The sequence below is a fragment of the Mauremys mutica genome, chromosome 1, assembly GCF_020497125.1.
Source record: "Mauremys mutica isolate MM-2020 ecotype Southern chromosome 1, ASM2049712v1, whole genome shotgun sequence".
In the NCBI taxonomy this organism is placed as follows: Eukaryota; Metazoa; Chordata; order Testudines; family Geoemydidae; genus Mauremys; species Mauremys mutica.
The window spans coordinates 79,106,507-79,132,703 of NC_059072.1; the positions used below are offsets into that span (position 1 = coordinate 79,106,507).

General features: G+C 41.6%; 1 protein-coding gene and 1 long non-coding RNA gene across 2 annotated transcripts; one reads left to right on the top strand and one right to left on the bottom strand.

The window, feature by feature from the left end:
• The first annotated feature begins 205 nt into the window (after positions 1-205).
• Positions 206-22,457, top strand: LOC123378883. The gene is made up of 4 exons (XM_044978268.1): positions 206-629; positions 1,346-1,702; positions 15,790-15,913; positions 22,442-22,457. Exons 1-4 carry the CDS (start codon positions 482-484, stop codon positions 22,455-22,457), a joined length of 645 nt encoding a protein of 214 aa, XP_044834203.1. The 5' UTR covers positions 206-481.
• A 271-nt stretch (positions 22,458-22,728) lies between these two features.
• On the bottom strand, positions 22,729-23,811 carry LOC123355962. Its single transcript, XR_006575254.1, has 3 exons — positions 23,631-23,811; positions 23,016-23,224; positions 22,729-22,877 (listed from the first exon to the last, which is right to left on the bottom strand). It is a non-coding gene; the product is annotated as an uncharacterized LOC123355962 (long non-coding RNA).
• Between the last annotated feature and the right edge of the window lie 2,386 nt (positions 23,812-26,197).

Below are 26,197 nucleotides of genomic sequence, written 5' to 3' on the forward strand. Positions count from 1 at the left end.
TTAGGTGTATATATTAAATAAGTTAATATATCTAAGTCCACAAGGAGAGAAAGTGAGTAATCTGACAGATCACAAGCGCTTCATCTCCATAAACACAATGCTGCTGCAGGAGAGGCTCAGATCAGTGTATAGGTAATTGTACCTCAGAAAGCTGCTCTGTTACCATGACAACTTACCACACCCAGCTATCACTTTATGAGGGCAGGGCTGTGATAACCATGGACTGGTGAGGCTCCAGCAGAATTGCAGCAGTTAAAGGCTGTTCTGACAGTTGGGCTGTAATGGGGCTGGCCCAGGAAAACACAGGGCTCGAGGAGCAGGGAAGGCTGCAGTCACAAGCCTAGCCGAGTAGAAACACCCAGTGAGGACTGCAAGGAGGACAAGTCTGCAGCCCTTAGGGAGGCTATCTGCTGCTAAACAGCTCCTGGCCAGGGATGGCTCCCACATCCTGGCTGCTAACTGTGAGGGAGGGAGTAGGGCCATGACAGCAGAGCTGCAGAGGGCTTCCAGATCCTGCACAGCCAGCAACACCGGATCCCTGCAAGCACAACGTGTGAGGAAGGCTGTGGTCCTGGCAAAGCAGAGCGGAGACCCCCAACCAGGCCTGCAAGGAGGAGGCTACTCCACTTGTAAGTGGTTCCCAATGCACCAGCCTAGAGCTGGGGACTTCGCAGCTGTTCCTTTCCAGGACCCATGCCCTATCCCTGGGAGGAGCTGCTCCCTGGGGCTCAACCTCCTGGTCCCTCTTGGCTGGCAGGGTCTGCCACCACCACAGTTCATGCTGGTGGGGAGAGCATGAGCCTGGTCAGGAATGGGTGCTGGAGCAGCAAAGAGTAGCCCAACAAAATGCCCTGGGGAAAGGACCCCAAGCCTGATCCCCCTGAAATTCCCTGGGAGCAGGGGGGAGCCTCAGTCCAACCTGTGCAGGAGAGGGGAAGTGCTCACTGTTTAATATACGCCATTAAACTAGGGCTGCAACTTTCTGACCAAACAAAACCAAACACCCTTGCCAAGGCCCCACCCCGCTCACTCCATCTTCCCCACTCCCTCTGTGGCTTGCTCTCCCTCATCCTCACTCACTCATTCCATTTCAACCAGGTGTTTGGTTGAAGACTGGACACCTGGCAACCCTACATCAAACAAGCTCCCAAGCTGAGGAAGGGATTCCCCATCTTGATACCCCCCCAATAAATGACCTAGGCTCCTCTCTGCAATACCCCAGCCTTCCCCACCCCATTTCTGCTACCTGTCACTATTCCTGGAAGGCTTCTCTCCCCACCCCAGTGCTCCTTGGGCGGTGGTGGTGTGACACAGCTCACGTCCCTGGTACTGTGTCTTCCCTCAGGTGCTTTCCAGGAGGATGAGGCCTTGGCCACAGAGGAGCCCAACCCACTGCTGAAGGACTCTTGCCAGTTGCTCGTCTTCCTCCTCCTTGCAGTACTGGCCCGGGTATCTCTGCTCTGCATTCCGCCCCCCTCACCTTACACCTACAGGGATCTGCTGTCAGCAACCGTGAGGCTGTACAGGGAGCCCAGTCTTCTGCAGCCCCTCTGTCATGGGAGCAAGCAAGCAGTCCTGGCAGGGCAGAGCAGAGACCTTCAGCACTCCCCGCTGGTGAGTGAGAGAGCAGGTCCCACCAGAGCTCCCTACGCTGCTACTGGGCTGAAGATGCCAGTTACCTGCAGGGGCAAAGAGGGAAGAGGTGAGAGACTAGTCCCACTGTGTTTTGAGATGCGTGCCTCACCTATCAACAAAGTCACCAGCTGCCAGTGTTTAGTATACATTTGCTTCTTCCATGCTTCTGCAAAAAACACTTTCCTTTCTTCCTCTAACATCCAATGTGTTGCCACAAGCACTTCCAGTATGGATATACCCGTAAATATCTATAGTGGTGGACACTTTGGTGAAAAGCCAAAGCATCACAAACATTATTGCGAATACAATTTTTGAAAAATAAAAAGATGTGAATAATACAGTAAAATAGCTTTTTTTTTAAAAAAAAAACAAGGGCAAATACTTCTTTACACTATTCTTTCTTACACCTTATTCTTTTATCAGTCTGTGTACATGGGGACGGTGGGGGATTAGTTTTGTGCCTTTAACCCGCTGCTATTTGGCCTTCCCTGTGCAATGGTCAGGTGCACTGTAATGTTAAATTTGTTCCCCTTTTTTCTGACTCTCATATATAGGCTGATGTTAGATGAAGGATATTGCATCGGATCAACCAATACTTGGATCTAGTATGACAAGTCCTATTTTTTAGTACTGTTAGATAGGCTGGGATAGGAACACGCTTTACAAAAAAGAAGTTTACCAATGGAACTGAAGTGCCTGTAAATGGTTCAGATATTAACGCTTTCCTACTGCATAATGTGCCAAATACCTTGAATAAGAAATACCTGGTATGACCAGAAGGGCTACAGGTAAGTCACAACTTTCTATAGCATTTAGATACCCATGCGATAGATGCGTTGGAAAGGTCACAGATTCATAGGATTATTTGTTAAGCAACAACAATGTGTCCAGAGCTGGGCAAGACATACTACAGACAATCCTTTCTCGGGGGCACAGACTAATAGTTCAGATGATAGCTATCAATTTTAATGGAACATCAAAAGGCTACAGCAGCACAGCTGGAGTGGAGATGCAGCAGCGAAAGTGGTTAAGTCATTCTTTGTAATGTTATTTATCTCTTTTTTTAATGGAAATTCTTCAGCCCTTAGAGTTAACATCTCCCAACCTGGAAGGAAATGGCACTAGAAGCAGAACATTCTCTGGCTATTTTGCTTTCCTGTGAAAGCCTCCCTCTATTTTCCTTTTCATGTGCAATGAAGCAGGGAAGCTCTAACAAAACCATTGATGTTTTTGTTGCATCAATTTCTTGCCATTAAAACTGTCTCATTTTGTAAATTCAATCATCATCTTTGCTCACTGTTTGCCACGTCTTATTTAAGATTGATTCTTATCAGTGTCACCATGTTAGCCTTCATAGCATATATATTTATGCAGAAGGAGGGGCGGGGGAATCCAAGCTTACATTGCAGACCAAGATTTATATTGGCTTTACCAGAGAAACACCATCACTGCTGTTTAAATATTCCATTGTGTATACTCTGAATCAAAGACAAAGCAAAGATGACTAATTACTTTAAAGCAAGGTTTTGGGGTGCTTCAGTTTAGGTATCAAAGAACAATGCCTTCCTCCTTTTGAGCCCCACCTCCAGATAAACCAAGGTTGTCAAACAGTATGTCTGCACTCAGGCCCTGATCCAATGGAAAGACTCCCACTGAATTCAAAACAAGTTTTTAAAAACATATGCTTGAAGGCAAGGCCTGAGAAGTCAGACAGACAGCAGTTGGATAGTATTGTGAACAATAAGTTGAAATATAATAAAATAATATGGAATAGACTATTCTTGCCTCTACGTACGGATATTGTCCTTAAGGAAGCTAAGCTCAATTATTCCAGATAGGGATTGATCCTGCTTTCCTTGTCGGTAGATACACAATCAAGCCCTTTTGGAAAAACTTAGAACACAGCAATCCTGCTGGAGCAGCCTATTATGCAGTTGCTTTTAAGCAAGTCACCCACGGTAACATCAAAAGTCCTGCTGTGGGGCTGGACACACATAGCTCCCTCTAAAGTCTGCAACGCTTAGTCTTACTGAGTCAGCCAAGAGATTTGCTATAAAACAATTACCTGCTCTCTTCTCCCACCATTTTCTATTCCCAAGAATGTTGCCCCCGCTGCACTCTGAATCCCTTGCAAGTCTAGTAACTCAAGTAAAACAAGTCTCAAAATCCTGTCTTCCTCATAGTATTACTTTGTGCTACCAAGAGGCCTTCCATTGATGCATGTTACATTTAGCTCTCCACATGTAATTAGAGGGAGTGTAGAGATAATGAAGTCTGAGTGACAGGAGATTGTTAGTGTGTGCATGTTGAGAGCCCAAGAGCAATGTTAGCTCTACTCAATGTTAAATGTGATGTGATCTGATGGACTCTTTCTTGACTGAATAGTCACTATGGTTGTCCCATTTACATTTTATTGACTAAGGATGTTGGACAGACCTGTTACATAAGAGACAGTTCACATTCTCTCTCATGCTGCTCTATTTTAATAAACATCAGGGGCGGCTCCAGGCCCCAGCACACCAAGCGCGTGCTTGGAGCAGCAAGCCGCGGGGGGCGCTCTGCCAGCGCTGCGAGGGTGGCAGGCAGGCTGCCCTTGGCGGCTTGCCTGCGGAGGGTCTGCTGGTCCCGCGGCTTCGGCGGACCATCCACAGGCAAGCCGCTGAAGGCAGCCTGCCTGCCGTGCTTGGGGTGGCAAAATTCCTAGAGCCGCCCCTGATAAACATTGTTCTCATTTAATACCTTTTTTTATTTTAAGATAAATTCATTTCAAATAATGTATATATGCAGTATAAGTTTTGGGTTTTTTTAGGAACACTGACATGTAAGTCAGCAATGAGAAGAGGAACAAAGCATGAAAAAAAACCAACATTTTTTCACTTCTACAAGATATTTATGACAACTATGACAATATCCTGGACCAACCTTTTGGAACTAAATTAAACTTTGTTGAATTAGGGTGAAGTGCTTAGGAGCTCATTGCATTGAAAATACAAACATTTGTGTATTATTGTGGGATTGTATGTATGAGTTTCAAAGTACTTTCGGGGACAATGCACGTGAAGTGGATTTCCTGCAAACCACTTGTGGTAAGAGGAATGTAAATGACCCACCTCTGAATCCATCCTTTTGAAACTTGGCCTTGAGCAGGTGCAGTTATCCTGAACTGCGGCAACAGTCATCCACCCTATAACAATGTAGAAGATCTACAAAACTCAAGCCCTAAATCTACAAGTTCAACATGAGTAGATCCGTGTACCCTGGAAAAATTCCTTGCATGTTCAGAGCCTAAAATTGTCCTCTTTGCTATCATCCTCATCTTTGGGATTTATTTTATAAGAGATTTTATTCTTGTTACTAGTCTCATGGGCTGGTTAATATACACTGTACCTCCAACAATAAAAAATAGGGGTATTCAGAGTCCATTTCTAGATCTTCTGTTTGACTTTGGAAGATTTTTTTCAAGAGTTCAAGTAGTGTCACTCCCACTGCAAGTGGGAAATACATTTTATTGGATAAAGTACCAAAAATGCTTTACTACGACTGAAATGTTATACAATGCAATGAAAGCCATCCATCATGTTTATGAAGTGACATCTTCACTTCCTCCCCTAAAAAAATGGAGGAAATATGCTATTCTTCTAAAGGTTATAAATTATTATTGCTTTAGTACCCAAAGGTATCAGTGAAGACCAGGGCCCCTTAAATAGATGTCAGTCCCTGCTCTTAACAGGAAGAAATAGAGGAAAGGAGGCACAACATATAAGCAGAGATTAAAGGTAATGATAGACACATCTCCCTTCTTATGGATGGTGTGTGGGGTAAGAGTGAGTGTCAAGCCAAGAGAAGTAAATAGAAGCATAGTAGTGGTGCGTCAGGTGGAAAAAGAGAGATATTGAGTGAGACCCAAGAAGGAGCAATAGAAAAAAGGACAGAGGGCAGGGACAGTTTGCCTGGCAATAGGACAGAGAGGGAAGGGCAAACATGTCCAGAGTTTGAATTGTAAAGTTGTATGCTAACATCTGTGGCATCCACAGCTGTGAAAGTCTGGGGGCACTCAACTGGCTTTCTTTGCATCAGTGTTCCTTCTTCTAACTGTTGCTGGCAAAGTCCTTGCTGCTCATATAATCACTTCCATCCCAAAGAGTCCTGCTTTATTTTGCCCAGCCCATACAGCTGTGAGAGTGGTACAGTGCAGCCTGGCTAGATAGCATTATTGCTACTAATAATTATTGCCTGAGCTAACTGGAGCTGAGAAAGCTGTGAGGAATTCTTTAGGTATCTCAGATCATACTTCACCTAATGCGCCAAGATTTGATAGCGTGCCATATTGCTCATTAAGGAGATCAGCTATGCAGAAAAAAAAAAGAGTTAGGGGTCTTTTGGGATAAGAGATTGCTATATAAGTATAAGATATTAATCTATATCTAATTCAGGCCACAGGCTGCTGACTGGCACCCCGAAAATTCCTCAGGCTGGAAGCAATATAAAGAACTCAAGTCACCCAATATAACTAGTATTCACTAAAATTCAAGTAGCAGGAGCAGAGACAAACAAGCACAGAAGCTAGGCACATTACTGTGAGATGGAAGAGGCTAGGGGTGCAGAATGAGACCACTCAGGTTTCCCCAGAAATGTGTGGGAGAGCGTCATTGCACAGGCTCCATGCACTGTCCTCTCCCCCGTCAATCTCCCTTTTTAGCTAATCCCCTCTCAGCAGAATCCTCCCCCCGCAAAAAATTTCAGAAACAAGAACTAGAAATTACATGATGTTTGCAGACCATCGTGGCTGCTCATCCTGTTTGCATATTATAGCCCCTCCCCCAAACTCATTGTCTTGTCAATCCAATTTGCAAGGGCTCCAGGCAGGACTGGCTCTAGGCACTAGCAAAGCAAGCAAGTACTTGGGGCAGCAAAAAACCTAGAGCCGGCCCTGGCTCCAGGGCAGGGCCTGTTACTCTGTATATAGTGCCGGGCCTGTTACTCTGTATACAGTGCCTAGTGCAGCCAGGCTCTGCTCTTGGTTGGGGCTCCTGGGCACTACTGTAACATAAGAGATACATTAATAGACAAATGCACTATTAGCATCTTCCCCTAAAAAAATGGAGGAAATCTGTGGCATTTCAAGAGAAATAACCATGTTATATTGATTTTATTAGTGAGAACCTCTCTGAAGGCATCTGCAGTGCACTTAAAGCTATGCTTGGCTCCAAAACAGGCAGTCAAGAGATCCAGCCATGCCAGAAACACTATGAATTGCTCATAGATATCAGAGAGCTCGGTTTTCTGGTCAGAAAGCTGACAGGCAGGCTTCTGGCTTCAACAGACAACCCTCTCCTCAGAACTGAAAAAGAAACCATTTGAAATAAATCACTAGCTCAAAAGGTTGAGAAATCCTACATCAATACAAAGTAGAACCTGCCTCTGAGGCATCTATACAGGCACTCACAGGAAGAACAAGGTCTGACAGGGTTCACTCAACACTGGGGCACCTCCTTGTGTCTAGGGATTAGCAGCAATCAGGTCTGACATTCCCTTCTTTGTATGGTGGCCCTTCTCTCTACAGGACTCAGGGTGCACTTTCTTTGCTACTCAGCACTCCATTTTTCTCCTTCCAAGGTATTAAATTCCCATTGGGTCAGCTGTCTTCCAGTCTGGCGCAGATCCTATACCTCTTTCCCAGCGGCCAGTAGGGGAAACCTGGATCCACCCACTACTCCACGTTCCAGTCTACAGACTTTCTGTCCAGCAATTAGAGTGTGCTTGCTCACAGATCCCATTGCTATTCCCTGCTCTATCCTCCACCCACCTCCAAACTCCCTCCTCTCAGGAAGTAACTATAGACTACTTCCCTCTTAGATTTCTTGACACACTTTGTAGCCCCAAAGACCTCTCCTTTCTCCCAAGGAGTGGCTATAGACATCTTCCCCTGGAGTTCTTTTCTGGTCTCAACTTCATCCCTTTATACAAACTCAACCTGCTAATTCCCAGCTGGGCTCCACCTTCACTTAGTTCTTGTCATTCAAGTCTAAATCTCCTCCCAGGTGCAGCCTACCAGGTTAATTGACCTGATTTAACCTGCTTTGCCTTGTGTGAAGTAAAGGCATGAGAGGGGTTTTTAATCTAGGCTTGTACAAGGAGCAAACAGCAGCTATTATAGACATTGTAAAGCAAGTACAAATATTCAGCCAATTATTGTTCAATTGTAGTAAGTTGGGGGGGGTTTAATGTAATAGCTAACAAAGCATTCTCTGGCAATGCTTGTGTGGTTTTTTAAATGTCTGTAAATTGCATTTGTATTTTTATTAAAACATAATAGAGTTTAAATTATTAAAAACTGGGTGGTCTTTCTGTATTGCATGGTAATGTATTGCATGCAACAGCTGTCTATCAGATTGTGTGCACATTAAGGTCTGCCTCAAATGCAGTAAGGCCCAAGACTGTGAAAGGGCTTTTGGTAGCTAGGGGATTTAAAAAACACCCTCTTCCCTTGTCCCACATGCAGCTAGATAAGTCAGCCAGTCACCTGTGCAACTTCCTCTAAAAATTGTGTTACCATTTCCTGCTAGCTTCATATAGTTTGCAGTTCTGAGAACGGCCTCTAAAACATTGTGCTCAAAGGAGATGCTAGAATATCAAATACAAGAGAATATCTCAGATACCAGCTGTGAATGTATATCCAGCAGACATGCTTAAGGAGACACCTTAACAAATGGTGGTTATTGAGCGTTATTTGTACAAGGTCTAGCAAAGTAGGCTGGGAGATGCCAAGACTTTATGTGAATGATCAGCATTCTGATCTGAGCAACATTCTGCCCAGCTGGACAACAAAAAAGAGGGGATTAGTTGTTGTGATACTGCCAGAAAGACTGACTGCAGGAAAACACACTGATCTAACACCACCATCTATTTTTGTGGTAGTATTACTAGGTGACTTATCTAACACCATCAGTCTCATAAAGACTCCAGTAGTGAAAAGAAGAGTTACTGATGGTGACACCTCTTTCAGTCTTGATGGTCACTCTGTCACCTGTACCCAGTGTTGCTTCTGCTCATGTCCTCATTCACTTCATCTTTCCCACACAACTCAGGGTTGTAATCTAATTTTGCAGCTACTTGAACACCATGGATTTCAAGTTAGGAATAAAACTCAAATAGCTGCATGTTTCTTTCCTGCTTAAAAGGTGACAAAATGCCTGTTCTGGACTGCAGCTGAGTATGTAGGAATTCTGAGCTAGGAGGACACACACTCCTATCTCTGCAGAGACAGTCCTCTACTCCCAAACTAAATTAAATATCCACAGATAGAAGTGCAGGGTGTAACTATCTGCTGGCCTCCCTGATGAAGAGCAGAAAACCCACCTCCCCATTTAACAGCAAGACTGGAAACACTATCCTGGTCCCACTATGCTGGCCTTTTAAACTCTCTGGGATGCCAGGATTTTCACTAAGCCCAGAGGCAATTCTAAAATAGGGTTTTCTCAAAGCTTATATGAGCCGGTGAAGGGTTTTCCCATAGCTGGTTGGCAATTCCCCTAAATCCAGCACTCTATCTAACCTGTCTAAAGCCCAAAAGACCCCTATGAAAAAAAGCTTCCTAGTTCCATCATAGTGGTCTCTGAATTCTGCCCCTGAAGATTCTTTGTGACATGGGGGAAACCAGGGGAACATAAGATCTTCCTGAAGAAAGCCACCCTCCCATAAGACATTGAGCCTGCAGAGCAATATGTAATTAAAGGAACCCAGGGAGCACTTGAGAAAGGAGAAGGTTAAAGTTGGAGGAAGACAAGATTGTATTATCAGTGTGTCATTGACTATCGATATGTCCCAAGACCTTGCATCACAGAACAATAAAAATAAGACCACTTCTAGTTGCTGTTAAAAACCTGCCTCGTTAATGGAGTAATACAATATTCAACATGAATAAGGGTATCAAAATCTTGTCCTAGGTGTAAAATGATATCCAAATATGTAATACACACACAAGGTGTAAACAGCAGTAGCTACACTTTTAAACACTCTAGAATTAGATATTCTTACTCTACAGAGCCTTCCTTTATTCTAGAAGAGGTGATTTTAGGGGTCATGGAAGCTGTATAAACATTCCTTGACCCTGCAGAAACAAAAATCCATTTTATACATTTTACCATCTCAGACTCCAGACTGTACTACAGTAAGATTAAAATTTCAAATCATATCTGAATGCACTCAATCCAAACATGAAAAATGAAATGTAACACTTAACTCATTAATTTTAATCTAAGAGATATTAGGGTATAAACGAAGCGTTATATATTGTGATCTATTATGAATTCTTATGTTTTCTTCCTGCATAGCTAATGAAGGATCTTGTGATAACAAGGCTGATAAGGCAGGGCATCACTGGATCCTTTGTTAGCCATGGAGGAAGAAAACATAAGAAGTCATAACAGATCACAAACTGCACAGAGCTGCACTGTACTTTAGACACCTCAGGTATAGGTAAAATCCACAAGGAACATATTGATAGTACAATCTGTTCCAATATTGCAATTTAGTCCCCTCATCTATCTCCTACAACAGTCAGTGTCATATTTCAAAGTGTGTTATAAAACCCCTCTAATGCTTTTAATTGTGCAATATTATTGAGTCATTGTCAGCTAATAGTTCTGTGATTTTCATCTTGCCTGTGAAATATTCTTTCCTTAACCACTAGAAACATCCAGTCTGAGCCAAAAAATTCATCCCTGGTGTTCACTTCAGCATGCTTACACTAAGGAAGAATATAGTTGTACACAAAAACGAAACACTGTGCATCAGTTAAGGTTGGTCTATACATAACACATCTAACACAAAAGAAAAGCAAGAAAGTGAAGAGTGAAAGCTAACTGTGCCTACCCTCTACTTCTCCATCCAAATACACAACTACCACACACCACAGACTACAAATCACAACCTTAACTCTGCTTCCAAGAGGATTCCTGGCTTCCAGCATTCCCCCCACACCTCACTTCCTTCCCAAGGCTATGGATCTTCCCATCCCTGGTGGTTCACAAAAGCTGACCTTCAGAGCACATTTTAGAACATTTTTTCTGGTCAAACATTTGCTTAGCTATGGTCAATCACCAATTATAATTCCTGGGAAGGTATAGCTAATTGCACTTTTCATTGACGGCAATGTAATTTAACATAAAGGTACATCTAAATTATGCAGTATTCTCAGATGTTACAATGGGCATATTTTTTTAAAAAAACCTGATCATTCCATTGATTCCAAAAGTTTAATCACAACTTGCTGACATGATGGTGAACATGATTTGCCCTTATCTACACCAATTAGTTGATTGTGGCGAGCATCACGTCATCTACTTCCAGCTCTCAAAATTGTGTCTGAGCATGGTAGATTTTGGAGGAAATATGCTCTAGTCTAGTGTATATAGCACTGGACCAGGCATCAGGAGATGTGGATTCTGTTCGCAGATCAGCCACTGTTCGCAGATCAGCCACCCTAGGCAAGTCCACACCAACATACTGCCCTTTCCATTCCCACCCTTTGTGGGATATGGGAAGGTTATGATTTGTGGTCTGTGGCAGTTGAGTATTTGGGTGGAGACGTAGAGGGAATGCACTGTTAGCTTTAATTCTTCACTTCTTTCCTTGTCTGCATAGATTTTAAGCTCTTTGAGACAGGAACTGTTGCTTACTGTGTATTTGTACAGTGGCTAGCACAGTGGAGCCTTGATCTCTATTAAGGCCTTTAGACACTACTATAAAACAAACTCTTAAAACAGTTAAAATAGTTACGCCTTAAAGAAAGAGTGGTAAAGGTGACAATATTGATCTTTACTGACATTACAATGACACCTGCAGGAGAGGCAAACGGTTTCTCTCCTCCAAATCCTTTCCAGTCTCTGCTAGCTCTTTCTGCTCTTAAAAGTATTTAGACTGCAGATCAACAAGCTACCCCTAAATATATATGGTTTCTGACATAATGACTAATGTTTCTCTGAAAACACTTTACTCTGCTGTACAATACACAGACTAGTTTTGCCTCTTTTGAGTCAGAAATAGATTTAGTGTCATCTAGAATCTTGGGTCTGGATCAATAAACTTTAATTGTTGAAATTAAAGCTAAAAAAGCAGGAGGATAAGGTAAACTAATAAAATATGAGCTTAATTCTTTAGTACCATTCTAGAGTTAGAAAGGATGGAAGTTTTTACATTATAAAATAATTTAATGACTAAATACTTGTGAATTTCTTGAAGGAATTATTTGAAAAGATATTCTCTGAACTCTTTGACTATATAAATTTCCTTTCTATCCTGAAGATATTTCCTATCTTATTAAACATCCTGTTGATACTCTACCTTTAGTCTCCTCTGCGTCTGCTAGAACCATAGTACTGACTTTGGCAATGCTGTTTGGCAGAGGGCATGCTGTGAATGTGGTCTGGAAAATGAAAGGGAATGTACAGTTCTTGAATAAAAAAAAATATTTGTATTTTCCCTGCCCTCTCCAGATCTAGGCAAAACTGAAGAAGAAAGTTATTGAAGTTGATTCTCCTCTCACTTATTCTAATACAAAAGGGTCCTAAACTGTCATCCCTGGAATGCTTGCTAGCGGTCTGCAGAAAGGGGCAAGTTAGGTGGAAAAAAAATAAGAACCCAGCACCACCTGGGTGCCAAAATTGCATTAAAAAAAAAATCTAACAATACATCAGATACTTTCTTATTCTATATAAGCAAATGTTGTAGTTGCCACAGCAATGTTATGTGATCATGAATGGAAGAGGAAGTGGTTCACATCCAGGGAGCTTTCCAGACATTGTGTAATATTTTACGTCACAAGCAGTCCCATTGCAATCAAGTATCAGAATCTGCTCCGCCCCACATCTATTATATTGTGGAGAACCTGCACCCTAGTGTAAACAAGAAGTAGTTCCAGTCAAGACAATGAAGTCTGTGTAAGTGAGATCATAATGGTGACCTATACCTTCTGCATTATTCCCTGGAAAACTGAAGGACAAAAAAAAAAAATCATGTGCTGTAATTACAGTGATGCCAATGCATTTTACCATCTTGTTTATGAAGAAAGTGAATAGCAGGGTCAAAATCCCAATGAAAGAGATAGCTCCTTTCTTCTAGTACAGGGATCAGCAACCTTTAGCATGCAGCTCGCCAGAGTAAGCCCCCTGGTGGGCCGGGCCATTTATTTACCTGCCGCGTCCACAGGTTTGGCCGATCACGGCTCCCACTGGCCATGCTTCACCTCTCCAGGCTAATGGGTGCAGCGGGAAGTGGCAGCCAGCACATCCCTCATCCCACCAGGGGGCTTACCCTGGCGAGCTGCATGCTAAAGGTTGCTGATCCCTGTACTAGAAGAAAGGAGCTATCCCTGTTCTAGAATATGAATAGCATCTACTTTTGCTTCATCTTTCAAGATATACCTTCATGAAATGATCTTTGAGCTCTCACTTGCTGTTCCTAATTAGCAAGTTTATACTATCTATCTGATATGGACTGTAGAGCTAAACAATTATTTTAATTTTAAATTTGATAGCTCCTATTGCTGTTTATTTGGGGTAGATGTTGGGAAGTGAAGAAGGCTTGATACATGTGGGGAAGAACTGGGTAATGGAACATAGGCCTGAATCAGTAATACATGCTAGTTCTCTTTTGGATTTAAAAAAAAAAAAGATTTCTTTCTAAAGGACTATTAAAATTCTTCATTAAAGAAAAAAACAGATGATCAGTGACATGGGAAGGGAAATGATACGGAGAACTTCTCTTCTTAAGGCAGGTGGGGCAGGTGTACACCAGAGGAAAAAATATTGAAAAACCTCCAACAACAGGTGCTTTGGGATATATTTAAATCCTTAAACAGCACACATTGGTTTGAATACCAGGATCACAATGTTTGCAGTGGTATCTATCATAAGGAAACATGAGATACCATTCAAAGGACCACATGGCTGCATCAGGCATTGAAAAGGTTAAAAAAAAAATTCTCCCCCCCCCAGAAACTCCTGGCATATTCACCATTGTAGTGACTCACCTTCATCCCAAAGAATAGCTAAGTGGCTATTTTATTGAACTGCTGCTATTCTTGATGTGGGGGGGGAGATCAGGTGGAATAACACTGTTTTATGATCCCTGGAGATGCAGCTGATAACTGTGCCATGGCCCAGCCTATTGAAGCTTGGGATAGAAGATTAATGATCTATTGAATTCTGAACATTTGGGGCAAATATCTCTGTAGAATTTGTCAATACGTGTTGCAGATTCATCTCATGATACAGCTCTTCAATGCATGCATACAGTATTTCCTCAACACTATGTGACTGTTCTCAGAAAATAAATTACATACTGTGCACAAATAAGTGATAGAATTTACTACAAAAATAGCATTACATCTTCAGCAACTAATAACATTTCAGTAATTTTGTACTAGTGCCAACTATGATAAGACAAAGTATGTCTACTATTCTGGGGAGCATTGCCAGACCTGTAGAATTCAACAAACTTGGCTCAAAGAACAAGCACCACATTACTAGCATAGGAATGCCCGCTAATAATCCTGTTAAGCTTCTAGGCATGATCGATGTATAGAGTTGCTTTCAAAAGCCTGAACAGACTAAGACTGACCCATATTACATAACATCGTTCTTCCTCTCCAACTAATCCTCTTCCTCCATGCTTTAACATTAAAATATCCACCTATCATAACACTTATTTATAAGGCACCTATTACTCAAGTACCTAAATGCCTAACACACTGAAAAAAACTGTCAATAGTGACTAGGACTGAGCAGGAAACTGTTTCTTGTCCCATGAGAATTTTATGATATTGAAAAAACTTCCTGCTCCACTTTGGAACAAAACTGAAACCTTGGGAAAAAAATGGAAAAAGATTTGGGGAGAAAGGGGCCATCCCATTACAGCCAGTAACCCAGTAGCTATGGCACTCCTCTGAAATGCAGGAGCCATGGGAAAGGAAGGTTCAAGTCTAAGTCTTTGCTATGTCGGATTCAGAGGAGGGACTTGAACCCTGGTCTCTCCCAACCATGAGGATATTGCCTATTCTGGCAGGTGCCTCTTTCAATCTCTGGAGTTGGAGTTGCTCCACCTTGTACACATAATTAAACAGTAATTAGGCCAGACAGAAACTGTTGCTATTCCTTAGCGATTATGGCACTCACCTGGGATGCAGGAAACATGTAAGGATCAGGGTTCAAGTCCCCACTGTGAATCAGAAACAGCAGGGACTTGAGATGAAATGCCTTGGGAGAACCAGCTTTAAGCCCGTCTGACACTTCCCAGGTATACCCAGGATTGTGACGCAGCTGGCTACCACCTGCCCTTTGCATGAAGAAGCCTGGTCTGTGCCTGCCATGGATCAGCTCCCACTGGTAACATATGCACTCCCCTCAAGGCCTTGCAGGCCCAACTGTCATTCTGCAAGTTATCAATAAGGACACTCCAGACATCTGAGTGACTCTCTGGACTGCCCAACCCCTGGTCCACTGTACCCTCACAGCATTCACTGCTGCTGTTTCTCTGGAAGAAGTGTATCCCTCAGTTTACCAGTTCCACCTCAGATCATTGCTCTGCTTTACTCACAGCAATTAGAACATAAAAACAGCCATACTGGGTCAGATCAATGGTCCATTTAGCCAAATATCTTGCCTTCCAACAGTGGCCAATGCCAGGTGCTTCAGAGGGAAAGAACAGAACAGGCAATCATCGAGTGATCTATCCCCTGTCGTCCACTCCCAGCTTCTGGCAATAGAGGCTAGGGACACTCAGAGCATTGGGTTCCAAATTTAGATTTGTTTGTAGTGAAATCAAATACAAGTTTATTTAACAAAGCTTAGAGAATCAAGTAACAGCAATGATGAGTATTGGAAACAAATGTTTACATATCAAATCACAACATGCATTCTAGAGTCTAATAAGATACTCTCATATCTAATAAAGTATTGCTCACTCAAAATCCCTAGAGTACTTTACAGCCAGGCAGCCTGTGAGCCTTCTTTCATGAGACACGCCCAGGATCAGTTTGCCTCCTAGGTGAAGGATTCAGTTACTTTGCACTACAAGGTATACTAAACCAATCCAGTGTCTTTATTCAAAAACAGGAACATGCTTCCCCGCCCCGCTGTTTGTTTCATCCTCCAGATTTCACAATCTCTCCATTCACAACTGATTCAATATGCAAGTTGGCATACAATACACAATGCACTAATGGCTGGAGAGGGAGACAGATGTCAGTTACCTCCTGCCTGAAAGGAACATCTCCAAGGTATGTCACCTCCTGATGACTTGTCTTAACGCCAAGACCTTAAAAAGCATAATTTTCAGGATAGTTACGTAACTCCTTAAATATTATCGGTATATGCACCTCATAATGATTATGACGACCAGTGGGCTACTAACCCTCAGTAAATCTCACATGCTACCCTTTGGTGAACTATTATGTACATATCTAACACAGGGGATCCCTGTACAATCCTATTTAAATTATTTAGTTGGGGATTGGTCCTGCTTTGAGGAGGGGGTTGGACTAGATGACCTCCTGAGGTCCCTTCCAACCCTGATATTCTATGATTCTATGCACCTCTTATGACTCTACCAGTTGGCATCCAGGGGTCTGTGGGAAACACCATACTCTGCCTGAATCAGAGCAGAGACTTGAACTTTAAATCTTTCCATGTTACCTGCAATGCAGGTAAGTGCCATAACCATTGGCTATAATGGAGAGTACTCTCTTCACAGCACAAGTTCCACCCTGGACCTGCAAAACCTGCCCATTTAAAGTTTCATTAAAACTACCCCTTTCCCAAGAAGAGCTTTGCATTTGATTAATTGGTATTTTCCAACCAAAAAAAAAAAACTCTTCTGTCAAAAAAATTCCAACTAGCTCTAGTAGTTGCTTGAACAGTACTGAATTCCCATGATGACCAACTGGTCACCTAGAGGTAAAAGGCTTTTCCACATCCCACAACCAGTCCCCTGCACTATCCAGTGAAGATTGAATTTTAGTTGTAGATAATCTGTTTCCTTTTTGGAGGAACAATCATTTCAATAATAGATTCTGTACATAGCTATGACTAACTCATGAACCTAAAACAAATGTTACTAACCCATATTTCTATTGATTAACATTATTTTCTTATAATGGAGTAGCTGAAGGTTTCAAAATCATTGAACATCTAGTCAAACCACCAACTTTAGAAAATACATTAAAGCTATTAAAAAAAACATCAAATGAATCTAGAATTTTGTTGGGCATGCAATATGAGCAATCAGAAAAATAAGATTAGTCAGAGCAGAAAGTGAGAAAACTTTCTTCTTCTACATACACAATCAATAGTATTGATTTTTAAATAAATATTACTAGGGCTATGGTGGCACCTAGTGGTACACAATATATAATGGTATATGAAATAACTGATCAATTACCATTTAAAGAAACTATTGTTCTCTCTTTCAGACAAGGTTCAAGTGTTGCATTACTTTAGTGTTGTATCAAACACTTGACTATATGAGGGGGAAGTCTTAAGATTAGCATCCTAACATTTTCAAGAAAATAGCCTTTAAAAAAAGGAAGTTGGCAATTCTGTTGCTGCCCCCAAATTGGCATATTTTGCCCATATGATAGAAGAAATAGACTTTCCAAAATATATTTCCCCTTTTGCCCACTTTATTGTTCTCTTCCCTTATCTCCCCATCTTCCGTTGGAAACAGACTCACAGTACCAGATCCTTGATTACATCCAAGCTGTGGACAAAGGCAGCAAGAAGTGAGGAACCACCTAGGAGCCAATTATGTCTCCCAGATCCTGAGCTGCCCTGCCTCAACCTGTTAGAGCTGCTCCCTTGCCGTTCTAACTCACACCAGTGGAGATAGAGTTCTGCATTCTCGTACTTGCCTCCTGCCATTGGAACGCCCCCTCCCAGGGCCTACATCAAGGGGCTTTCTGGTAGATGAGTGGCCTACTCTGACAGAGTGTTCCTCTACAGTAGGGGAATTCTTTGCTGGCCATGTCGAGTCCACTTTACACAGTACAAGGTGCAGAGAATCCAGATCACCAACTTAAATATATTTGTCCTTTCCTTTCTATTACTACTAGAGGCTATAGCAGTTTCCATAGCAATTACCAATAAATGTCTGATGTACTCAATTTTTCAGTTTAAAACTTACACATTTTCACACCACTGCAGCTTCTGAGCCAAAATGTATACACTCCCAGGCCCACTGCACCTCACAAGGGTTCACACCATAGAAAGCACGCACCCAGCCCTCCTTTAGCATATGTCACAAAAAAGCAACTTTCAGCTCTATAGGTTCCCCATTGGTGGAGAATTCAAAGAAGACGTATACAAAAGTCCCCTGGTCACACACTCTCCACCCAGTACTAGCCACTGCTGAGGCTGCACTGGAAGGTTACAGGTCACCCTGCAGCACCAGGTAAATTGTGGACTCCTGGTGCTGTCACAACCCCCTGTATTTTCTGCTGCTGGAAACCAGTGTGATGTTCCTCAGCAAGAGAAACTGGCAAAAGTCCTTGATGACTGCTGATCACCCAGATGATGGCAGTGTTTTGAAATATCAATATAGGCAATCCTCTATAATACCCAAGCATCCCATTTTATAAGGAAATAAAAAGGGATTTTTTTAAATCATCTGCTTTTTGAACATATTCAGGGACCACAAAGTGGAATGGCAGCAGAAGTCATGGAGGGGAATGAAGGAGAAGTGAACAAATGGAATCTCAGTTCTGGCACATCATTGGCAAAGTACAGGAGATGTAAGATGGGGAGGGGCAGGTACGTAGAGTTTTGAAAGTGATCACACAAAGCTTGATCTTGATAGGGTAAAGAGCACGAAGCCGGTGAAGGCACTGATGGGTGGTGGGAGACGAGGAGAAATAATATGACTCTTTTCTCATTAAGCTATGCCTACATTCTTCATTTCATTAATGGAGACAAAAATCCCAGTGTAGCTAACAGTTAAGTGTGATATAGATTCTGCAGTCTCCCATGGTTACAAAAAAATTCCCCTTCTAGTGCTCCCTCTACATTAGTACGGAACATTGCAGTGAACCACAAATCATTTAATAGGAATTTTAAAAGTTACACGAAGTCTGGAATAATAATCTTCAGCCAAAATACTGAAAGTCATCTCAAAGTTATCTCCCAACACGGTTATGGGTTACATGATATTCCTGCTTTCCAAACTTTATGCCGTTTTGAGTCTGTTGGTTAAGAATAAATCATACACATGCATGCACGCGCACACACACACACACACACACACACACACAAAGGAATTCATCATGGGGAGTCATTTTTCTCCCCTTCATCAGGCATAGAAAGAAAGATGTTACTGGAAAAAAATCCCTCTCCTTTTACCCCAACTATCCTGAAGCCAACAGTCATCTACAGAGGGTAATGTTGGTTGCCAGTTTAATTGCCAAGTAAATAATATCCTATAAAATTATTTATATTGCTGTTACACGTACGAGCCCTAGTCGTGGACCTAGGCACTGTAGAGACAAAGAACAAAAAGATAGACCCTGCCCCCAAAAGTGTACAATCCAAGTAATTAACAAGCATCTAGCAACTTTGGTAAAGTTGGTACTAGGAAATAGGCAATATCAAAATTATAGTATCATCACCTTCTATGACCAAAATAACATTTTCCTTGCACCCAACTTTTTATTCTGATCTACAGATCATCTTGTTTAGTTTTTATTATTTTGAAGTAAAGCTACACACATGATTTTAGCTGGTCCTATGTGACTGACTACTTTACCCCAAACTTATTCTTTTAACAAAAAACAAAAACAAAAAAGGTTTACAATACCCAAAACCACTATGTGAAAGTGTTCTCAGTCCTTTAAACAACTGGAAAGAATTTACATCTTTTGTCCTTTCCACAGGATTAATACATTTGATATACATGAATTATGTTAAACCAGTCCCAGGACTTCAGTGGTTTATAGTAAATACTTTGTATGTAGCCAACTCAGATTCTTCAGGAAAGGCAATTTGCAGTTCTGAACTCTAACAATAACTCATCCACATTAAAAAGGAATAATCTCATGCTATACACAGACAAACAAACTCTGGTCAGTGTCCTTCTAAAGAAAGCTATACTGACCAGAACAGTAGCATCAAAGACCAGGATGTGGGTGGTCATGCCTAGTCGACAGGGCAGGAGTTGCTTGCCAGGAGTAGGAGCCTAAGGTCAGATGCCCGAGCCAAGGGTCAGAGCCTAAGTCATGAATCTGAGCTAAGGGTCAGAGCTGGGTTACCCAGAATGGAGGGCTAGGAATAAGGCAGGAACAGAAACTATCACAGCCATGACAGAATGCATTGAGTAGCTACCAAACTGCTACTGCTTCTGGCCTTAAGAGCCGGTCTGCTGACCCTTCTCACCAATCAGGCAGTATGTCAATCAGGCAGCCTACTACTGGCCAACTGTGCTCATTAAGTTGCCTGGAGACTGGTTCTGCTGCAGGCTCTGATTCCTGACAAGTAATTTCTGTTAGTTTGAGGCAATAGATGACCTCCTGAGGTCCCTTCCAACCCTGAGATTCTATGATTCTATGAATATTCTGATGCGAAACAATGAAAGTTCTCCCCTTTGCTGCAATCTGTTGCAAAGGTTTAAGAAAATCTCAAACAAGCATAAGTATTTTTTTTTGCAAGTTAATTTGTGGGGGGGAGGAGGCGAAAAATCCTCTGATAGAACCATTTAAATGGCCATTGCTACTTAACTGGTAAGAAAAGTGTGATGTGTGTGTTAAATGCATAAAAGAGACATGAACTATATTGTCTATGCTCATTTTCCAAGCGTGCCTCAGTCATAGATGCCAACTCTGTGGGTGCTTCGGGTGCATTATGCTCTACTCATCCCCACCTGGGGTCTCTCATGAGCTGTGGTAATAATCTTGGTCTCTGGTTGCATGCTCTGGGAACAAAAGCTTAGGGAAGTGCTGTAGGTACTTCAGCTGCTAAGGCTCTAGTGATCAGCCCAACAACTGCCTGCAAACCCCCCCGCCCATGTTCCTCCCAGAGCCCCCAATACGCTGCCTCTGCTCACTTCCCCTCTGACTGCCACAGAACCTTCCTGTCCTTGTCACCCTCTGTCCCTTCTGAGCAAGAGGAAATTAAGAGGCAGAACATTTACCACACTGCCTTCTGCTTACTCATCACTGCTCAGCTGATTTATCACAATGTATCATTTTTCCATTATATCTCATCACCAGTCATTCAGAGAGCCCAAAGTGTGTTACGAACAGTACACAGGAATCACTTATCCACATATGTGGTGGAACCTAACTCTACCTAACTCTTCATAAGGGTGTGTGAATAAATTATGTCTACCTATGAAACGGCACCCATCTTCATGTGTCTCCTTAAACCCACTTAGTCAAGGAAACATCCCCCTTAAAGGACTAACAATACTGTTTTGTTTTCTTTAAAATCCATCAGAAATCATGAAAGCTAAGTAACTCATAATTAATCATCAATATTCTCTCTGCATCATACTAGGGCATTAGTTCAGAAGAGACAGAGGAAAATACACCACCCATTGAATCAATACTACTTCAGATGATACCTGCAATTTCAAATGAAACTCTCCCATCCAAAGTACAGACCACACTCAAGCCTGTGTAGATTTTTACAGCCCTAGTATGGCCACAGCTGAGTCAACATATTAGCATATACAAACATAGGGAAGAATTAGTCAGTGATTAGTCTGTTAACCAACCTGGTGCCTACTGCTTATACAGCTGTGGGACTCATTTTCCCATGAATGGATTGGGTATGTATGATATATACCAGCAGGCAGATGCATCCTGAAATGCAGAGAGTACAAATATGGTCTGAGCAGTCTACTCTGGTTTTACCAAATGTAGAGATGACCCCTTCTGTGCAAATTTAGCACTCCTTTATTCTGGAATTTAAAAGATACTGCAACAGTAGTGCTATAAGTTTGTCAACCAACAACATATCAAAGTGACCTGAAAAGTACTGATTAATACTAATATGCAAGTCTTTTCTAACTCAAATGCACACTGGCACAAATAATAATAAAAAAAACACCACGAGATAGTTATGTTCCAAATATGAACCTGTAGGAAATGCATGAAGTGCAAAAGAGGAGATGTACAAAACTTGCAAAAACCTGATGACATAGTACCAGAGAGATAAATTTAGCCCTGGGGCTCCTTTCTGATATCATGAAAGAAGTTTCTACCATTGCTGACTTTTAATCTACCCTTGTCCTTTTCTGGATCTCCTTTTCTTTTAAACTATGTATCAGTAACATGTAGTGCTCTCTTACTGCAGCTATAAAAAGGTACAGTTGACTTTAAATATTCATATAGTACATGTCAATTACCTCCATCAAATGGCATGATGACATCCCTTCATGAATTACCAGGGCCAGGGCATGAGGTAATGTTCCATGAGGGAAAAGCTTGATAAGATTTGTTGTTACAAAGTTATGAGAGATTGCCTATTATTCATGTACACAAGCATGCTTTATGGTGGTCATGCCAGAAGAGGGCTTGTCACAGCTGTTGAAACTTACTGTTGTCCCTCATGAACATGTGTCTGTAGTTGTTACCCTAAGAAATTGTCCAGGAACTTAAAGAGTCAAAACTACTCCCCTTGTCAGGTTCCATGGCGCTCAGACAGGACAGCGTCATTCAAGCTATCATTTGTCTGACTTAGAGTGGTTTCCATTAAAAACAAAAAAAACAAACAAAAAAACAAAAACAACACTTTACTGTTTTGTCATTTTGTCATTTCAGGGGAGAAAATGGATAATCCAACAAATAAACAACTTTTCCTTTGCCAGGATGTTACCAGTTCTGCTGAATATCCTTCCCTCTGCACAGTTTAGCCAAATTGTTTTAAAAGAAGGTTTGAAACCCCCCACCCCCTGAATGGTCAATCGGGAGAGCAGCCTTTCATCTTTCCTTAACATGGTGACTCCTTTACCAGATAACCAATTCTTATGCCCAGTATTTGGGTCTGGTAGGTTATGGATCCCACCTACACCCTCTAACCCTTCTGTAAATGGGTTAACTCACCACTAGCACCTCCTTGTGGCTATGGCATAGCATCTCTCTTCCCATCAGATACCTCCAGCCAATGGTTGCTCCACCTCTGTAGTGGTCTGCCTCTTCCTATGACTTTACTCTCCAACCAAGTCACTTTAAAGTCTCTCCTCTTCCAGGGTAGTCCCTGAACAAAAAAAGCAAGGGGCATTAAATACAAATAAAGTGAGTTCTTAGGGACAGAGAAGGATTCCCCTTCAAGATACACCAGAATGTGGCTCTGCCCTGCCCTCCCTCAGGGAGGGGCCATCAGGGAAGCTCCTACCTTCAGAAAGCCCTTTCCTTAGGAGCTGGAGGCCTGTTCTTTTCCCTAATCTTCCAATAAGTGCATGGCTAAGCTCCTCTTTCAGTCTGTGCATGCCTTGCAGGTGTGGCAAGCTGGAGCTCCCTTAGCTCAGAGCAGTTCCTTAATCCCTTGTTGTCCATTGTGGGATCTGTATGCTGCCTCACACTTCCTTGTCTGCTCCTACATCCCTACAAAGTCAACAGAGATAATAGATCTTTTTCATTTTCCAGTCTCTGCTTTCTACCATCACTACTGCAGGCTTACCCAGAAGTGGCAGTGGGAATAATTAGTAGCTGGTGTCTAGGAAGAAAGATTAAAAAGTACTAGTCAGAGGAAGAACTAGGGATACAAACTCAGAAAGGCCATGTTGGCTGAAGTGTGTTGGGAATGCAGAAGCAGAGGAGTCACTGAAGGGAGTAGAGTTCATAGTATAAGCTGGAAGAATACTTATGAAGAAAGAAGGGATGAGAGGGTAGGCAAGGCAAGGGATGTTGTCTTGAGAAAGTGGTCCAGGTGAGGGAGGTAGAGGGGACACAGATTAAAGATTAGGAGAGAATCACAGATGGAGGGTAAATCAGAAGGGTGCGATCATACCTGGAGAAAGGTGGAAAATAAAAGCACAGCAGATGGAGCTTGTTGGAACTGTTTTCCTTACAACTCCTGCTCTTTTTCAAACTTTTGGTGGTTTTAGCCTGCCTTTGTGGAAGCAAGTTTTTCAGGGCAAAGTGCATAAAATGAGTATCAGGATTTCCTCTGAGCATGACTGTCCACTAAGACCTGCAGCACACTGAAGACAATGCAGCTTGGGATATGATGGGGCAGATCAGCTTCAAGCAGGGGTAAGCCTCACACCTGCAAACACTTCACTTTGTTGCCATGCAAAGTCCCATTGAAGGAAATGGGCAGCTCACAGTAGTAAAGTAAAGCACATGCATAAGAGTTTGCAGGGCTGTGACCCATCCAAAACACTCTGGGAGGTGAGGGGGCTGGACTAAATTTTATTACTGAAAATTTCGTGGAGGGTAAGGGGAGAATTTATTTTTTTCCCCAATTAAACATTTTAGTTTTCAGCAAAAAATGTTTTTCAGTTTTCCAAAACTAAACATTTTTACTAAACCCCAAGAATTTTTACAGAAACCTAAAAGTTTTTCAGTTTTCAATTTTTAATAATAAAACTGGGAAATTTTCAAAGGAAATTTATTTTTTTCAGGAAAATTTTCATTTGGTTCAATAAGCCATATTTCATCATTAAATTTTTTGACTAGCTCTGTTTACAAGCCTTTGCTTCTACCCTGCAAATACTTATGCCCATGCTTAATTTTATACGCGAGTAGTCCTATTGAGTTCAATGGGACTATTCATATGCATAAATGGTTGTGGGATCACAGCCTTAAATAAGCTTATTCATCTTCAAAATACCCCTGTAAGGTAGATTAGTATTGTAAATCTTCAAGTCTAACTCCCCCACCACCACCTTGCAGCATATAGTTCCCCAGCACATTATGTTCTCCTGACTCCTACTTTTAATTTTGCTGCCTGTCTCAGATGTTGATCTCTTCCATTTCTGGTTGTGGTTAAGCCTGGGTTCTACATTGCATCTTCTACATGACCCATGCTAAAATTCTTTGCAGGTATCTGAGAACCAGCTGCCAAACATAAGATCATTTCTTAAATATCAGTGATGATCTAGAACTACCACTTTGCTACTATCAGTGATATGGCCTTAAGCAAAGTTTTAAATACATTAACTCAGAAGTCTAAAAATCATTGTGCCTCATGCCTATAAAATGTGGCCTTCTAATTCTTTACTTATAAAACATATGTAGTTTATTGAATATACTTTTATCACAGCAAAACAAGCACTTAAGAAAGTTAGGTTATTTGTTATCCTTTCAGATGCATGTCAGGTACACCTGTTAAAGTGCATTTAATCACCTATGGAGACTAGCCTAGATGAAAAGTTTAGCTAGATTATCATTCTGAAGGCTTCTGAAAAAAAAGAAAATTAATGCTTTATTAATATCTCAGCTTGCCCTCTAATGCACTTTTGGCAAGGCTCCCCAGCTCTACAAAATGATAGTCAGTGCAAAATACTCCAGTCAGTCTTGTCGCTCATGCTAAGAGTTACAGACACATTATTCCAGTTTACTCTTTATCACTCCAACTCACCCATTAGTGAAGGATTGCTAACCAGAGTTTTGCTAATGGCATATAAAACTTTCCATGGTCACTTTAGTCTCATTTCCCATTTTTACGTTCGTTCTCAGAACTTTCAGATGAGATACAGCACCTAGCATGTAAGTGTGTAACAGAATATGTAACTGAAAAAGAACAGACAATAAAAAAGAGGAATAAAGATTTGTGATACCTTAGGATCTATTTGCACTTCCAGGTGTAACTCCCATTTTATTCTAAAAGGACTGACATGAAAAATGCTTGTGAGATGTACCCTTACACCTAATGCATGTCATGTAGAATGAACGGAAATAAAGGTGAGATACGCATTTTATGTACAAGACCAAAGCTGAAGGATCAAACCTATAAAAGTTGCATTTCAAGGACTTCTCTAAACACTAGCAAACTATTATTGCTACATGACTCTGTAGGAATAACTTCTTTTAATGGGCTGGCGTGGTCATAGAAAAATAGAATCAACACTTATAGTTCCATTAATATTATTGGTCTCTCATAGGATTTTATACTGCCACCCATCACCATAGTCAGAGCTCCTTCCATGTAATGTTAATAGGAATAGCAAGTCCTCAATGGACTTTATGGAGGCTGTGGATGTCCTCTCTTTTTAGGGTAAGAAAACTACTTGTGGTATTTTTTTGTTCAGTTGTGTGTGTAATCTGATTTTATTTTGGGATAGATGGAGGGTGTCACTATCGCAAGTGTAATTCTTGCTATTGTGGAAAGGCTTTTTCAAAGAGGAAAGTTTTATTACTTACCATTTATTTGATTAAAATGCTTTATTAGCTACTTAATAGCTCTGGGCAGCTGACAAGTGGAGACCTGTTCCCCAATTGGTTGCAGTGGGGCTACTCATGGTAACAGAGTTAATTTAAGCATGTGATTAAGAGTTTTCAGATTAGGTCATGTTTATCATTTCTCATTGACTTCAGGTCATTTTGCTCAGATTATGAAGGTTTTAAAACAAT

Coding starts and splice junctions, on each gene's coding strand:
- LOC123378883 (XM_044978268.1), top strand. CDS start 482: ATGACAGCAGAGCTGCAGAGGGCTTCCAGATCCTGCACAGCCAGCAAC. Junction 630..1,345: donor AGGAGGAGGCTACTCCACTT/GTAAGTGGTTCC, acceptor GTCTTCCCTCAG/GTGCTTTCCAGGAGGATGAG. Junction 1,703..15,789: donor CAGGGGCAAAGAGGGAAGAG/GTGAGAGACTAG, acceptor TTCATCCTCCAG/ATTTCACAATCTCTCCATTC.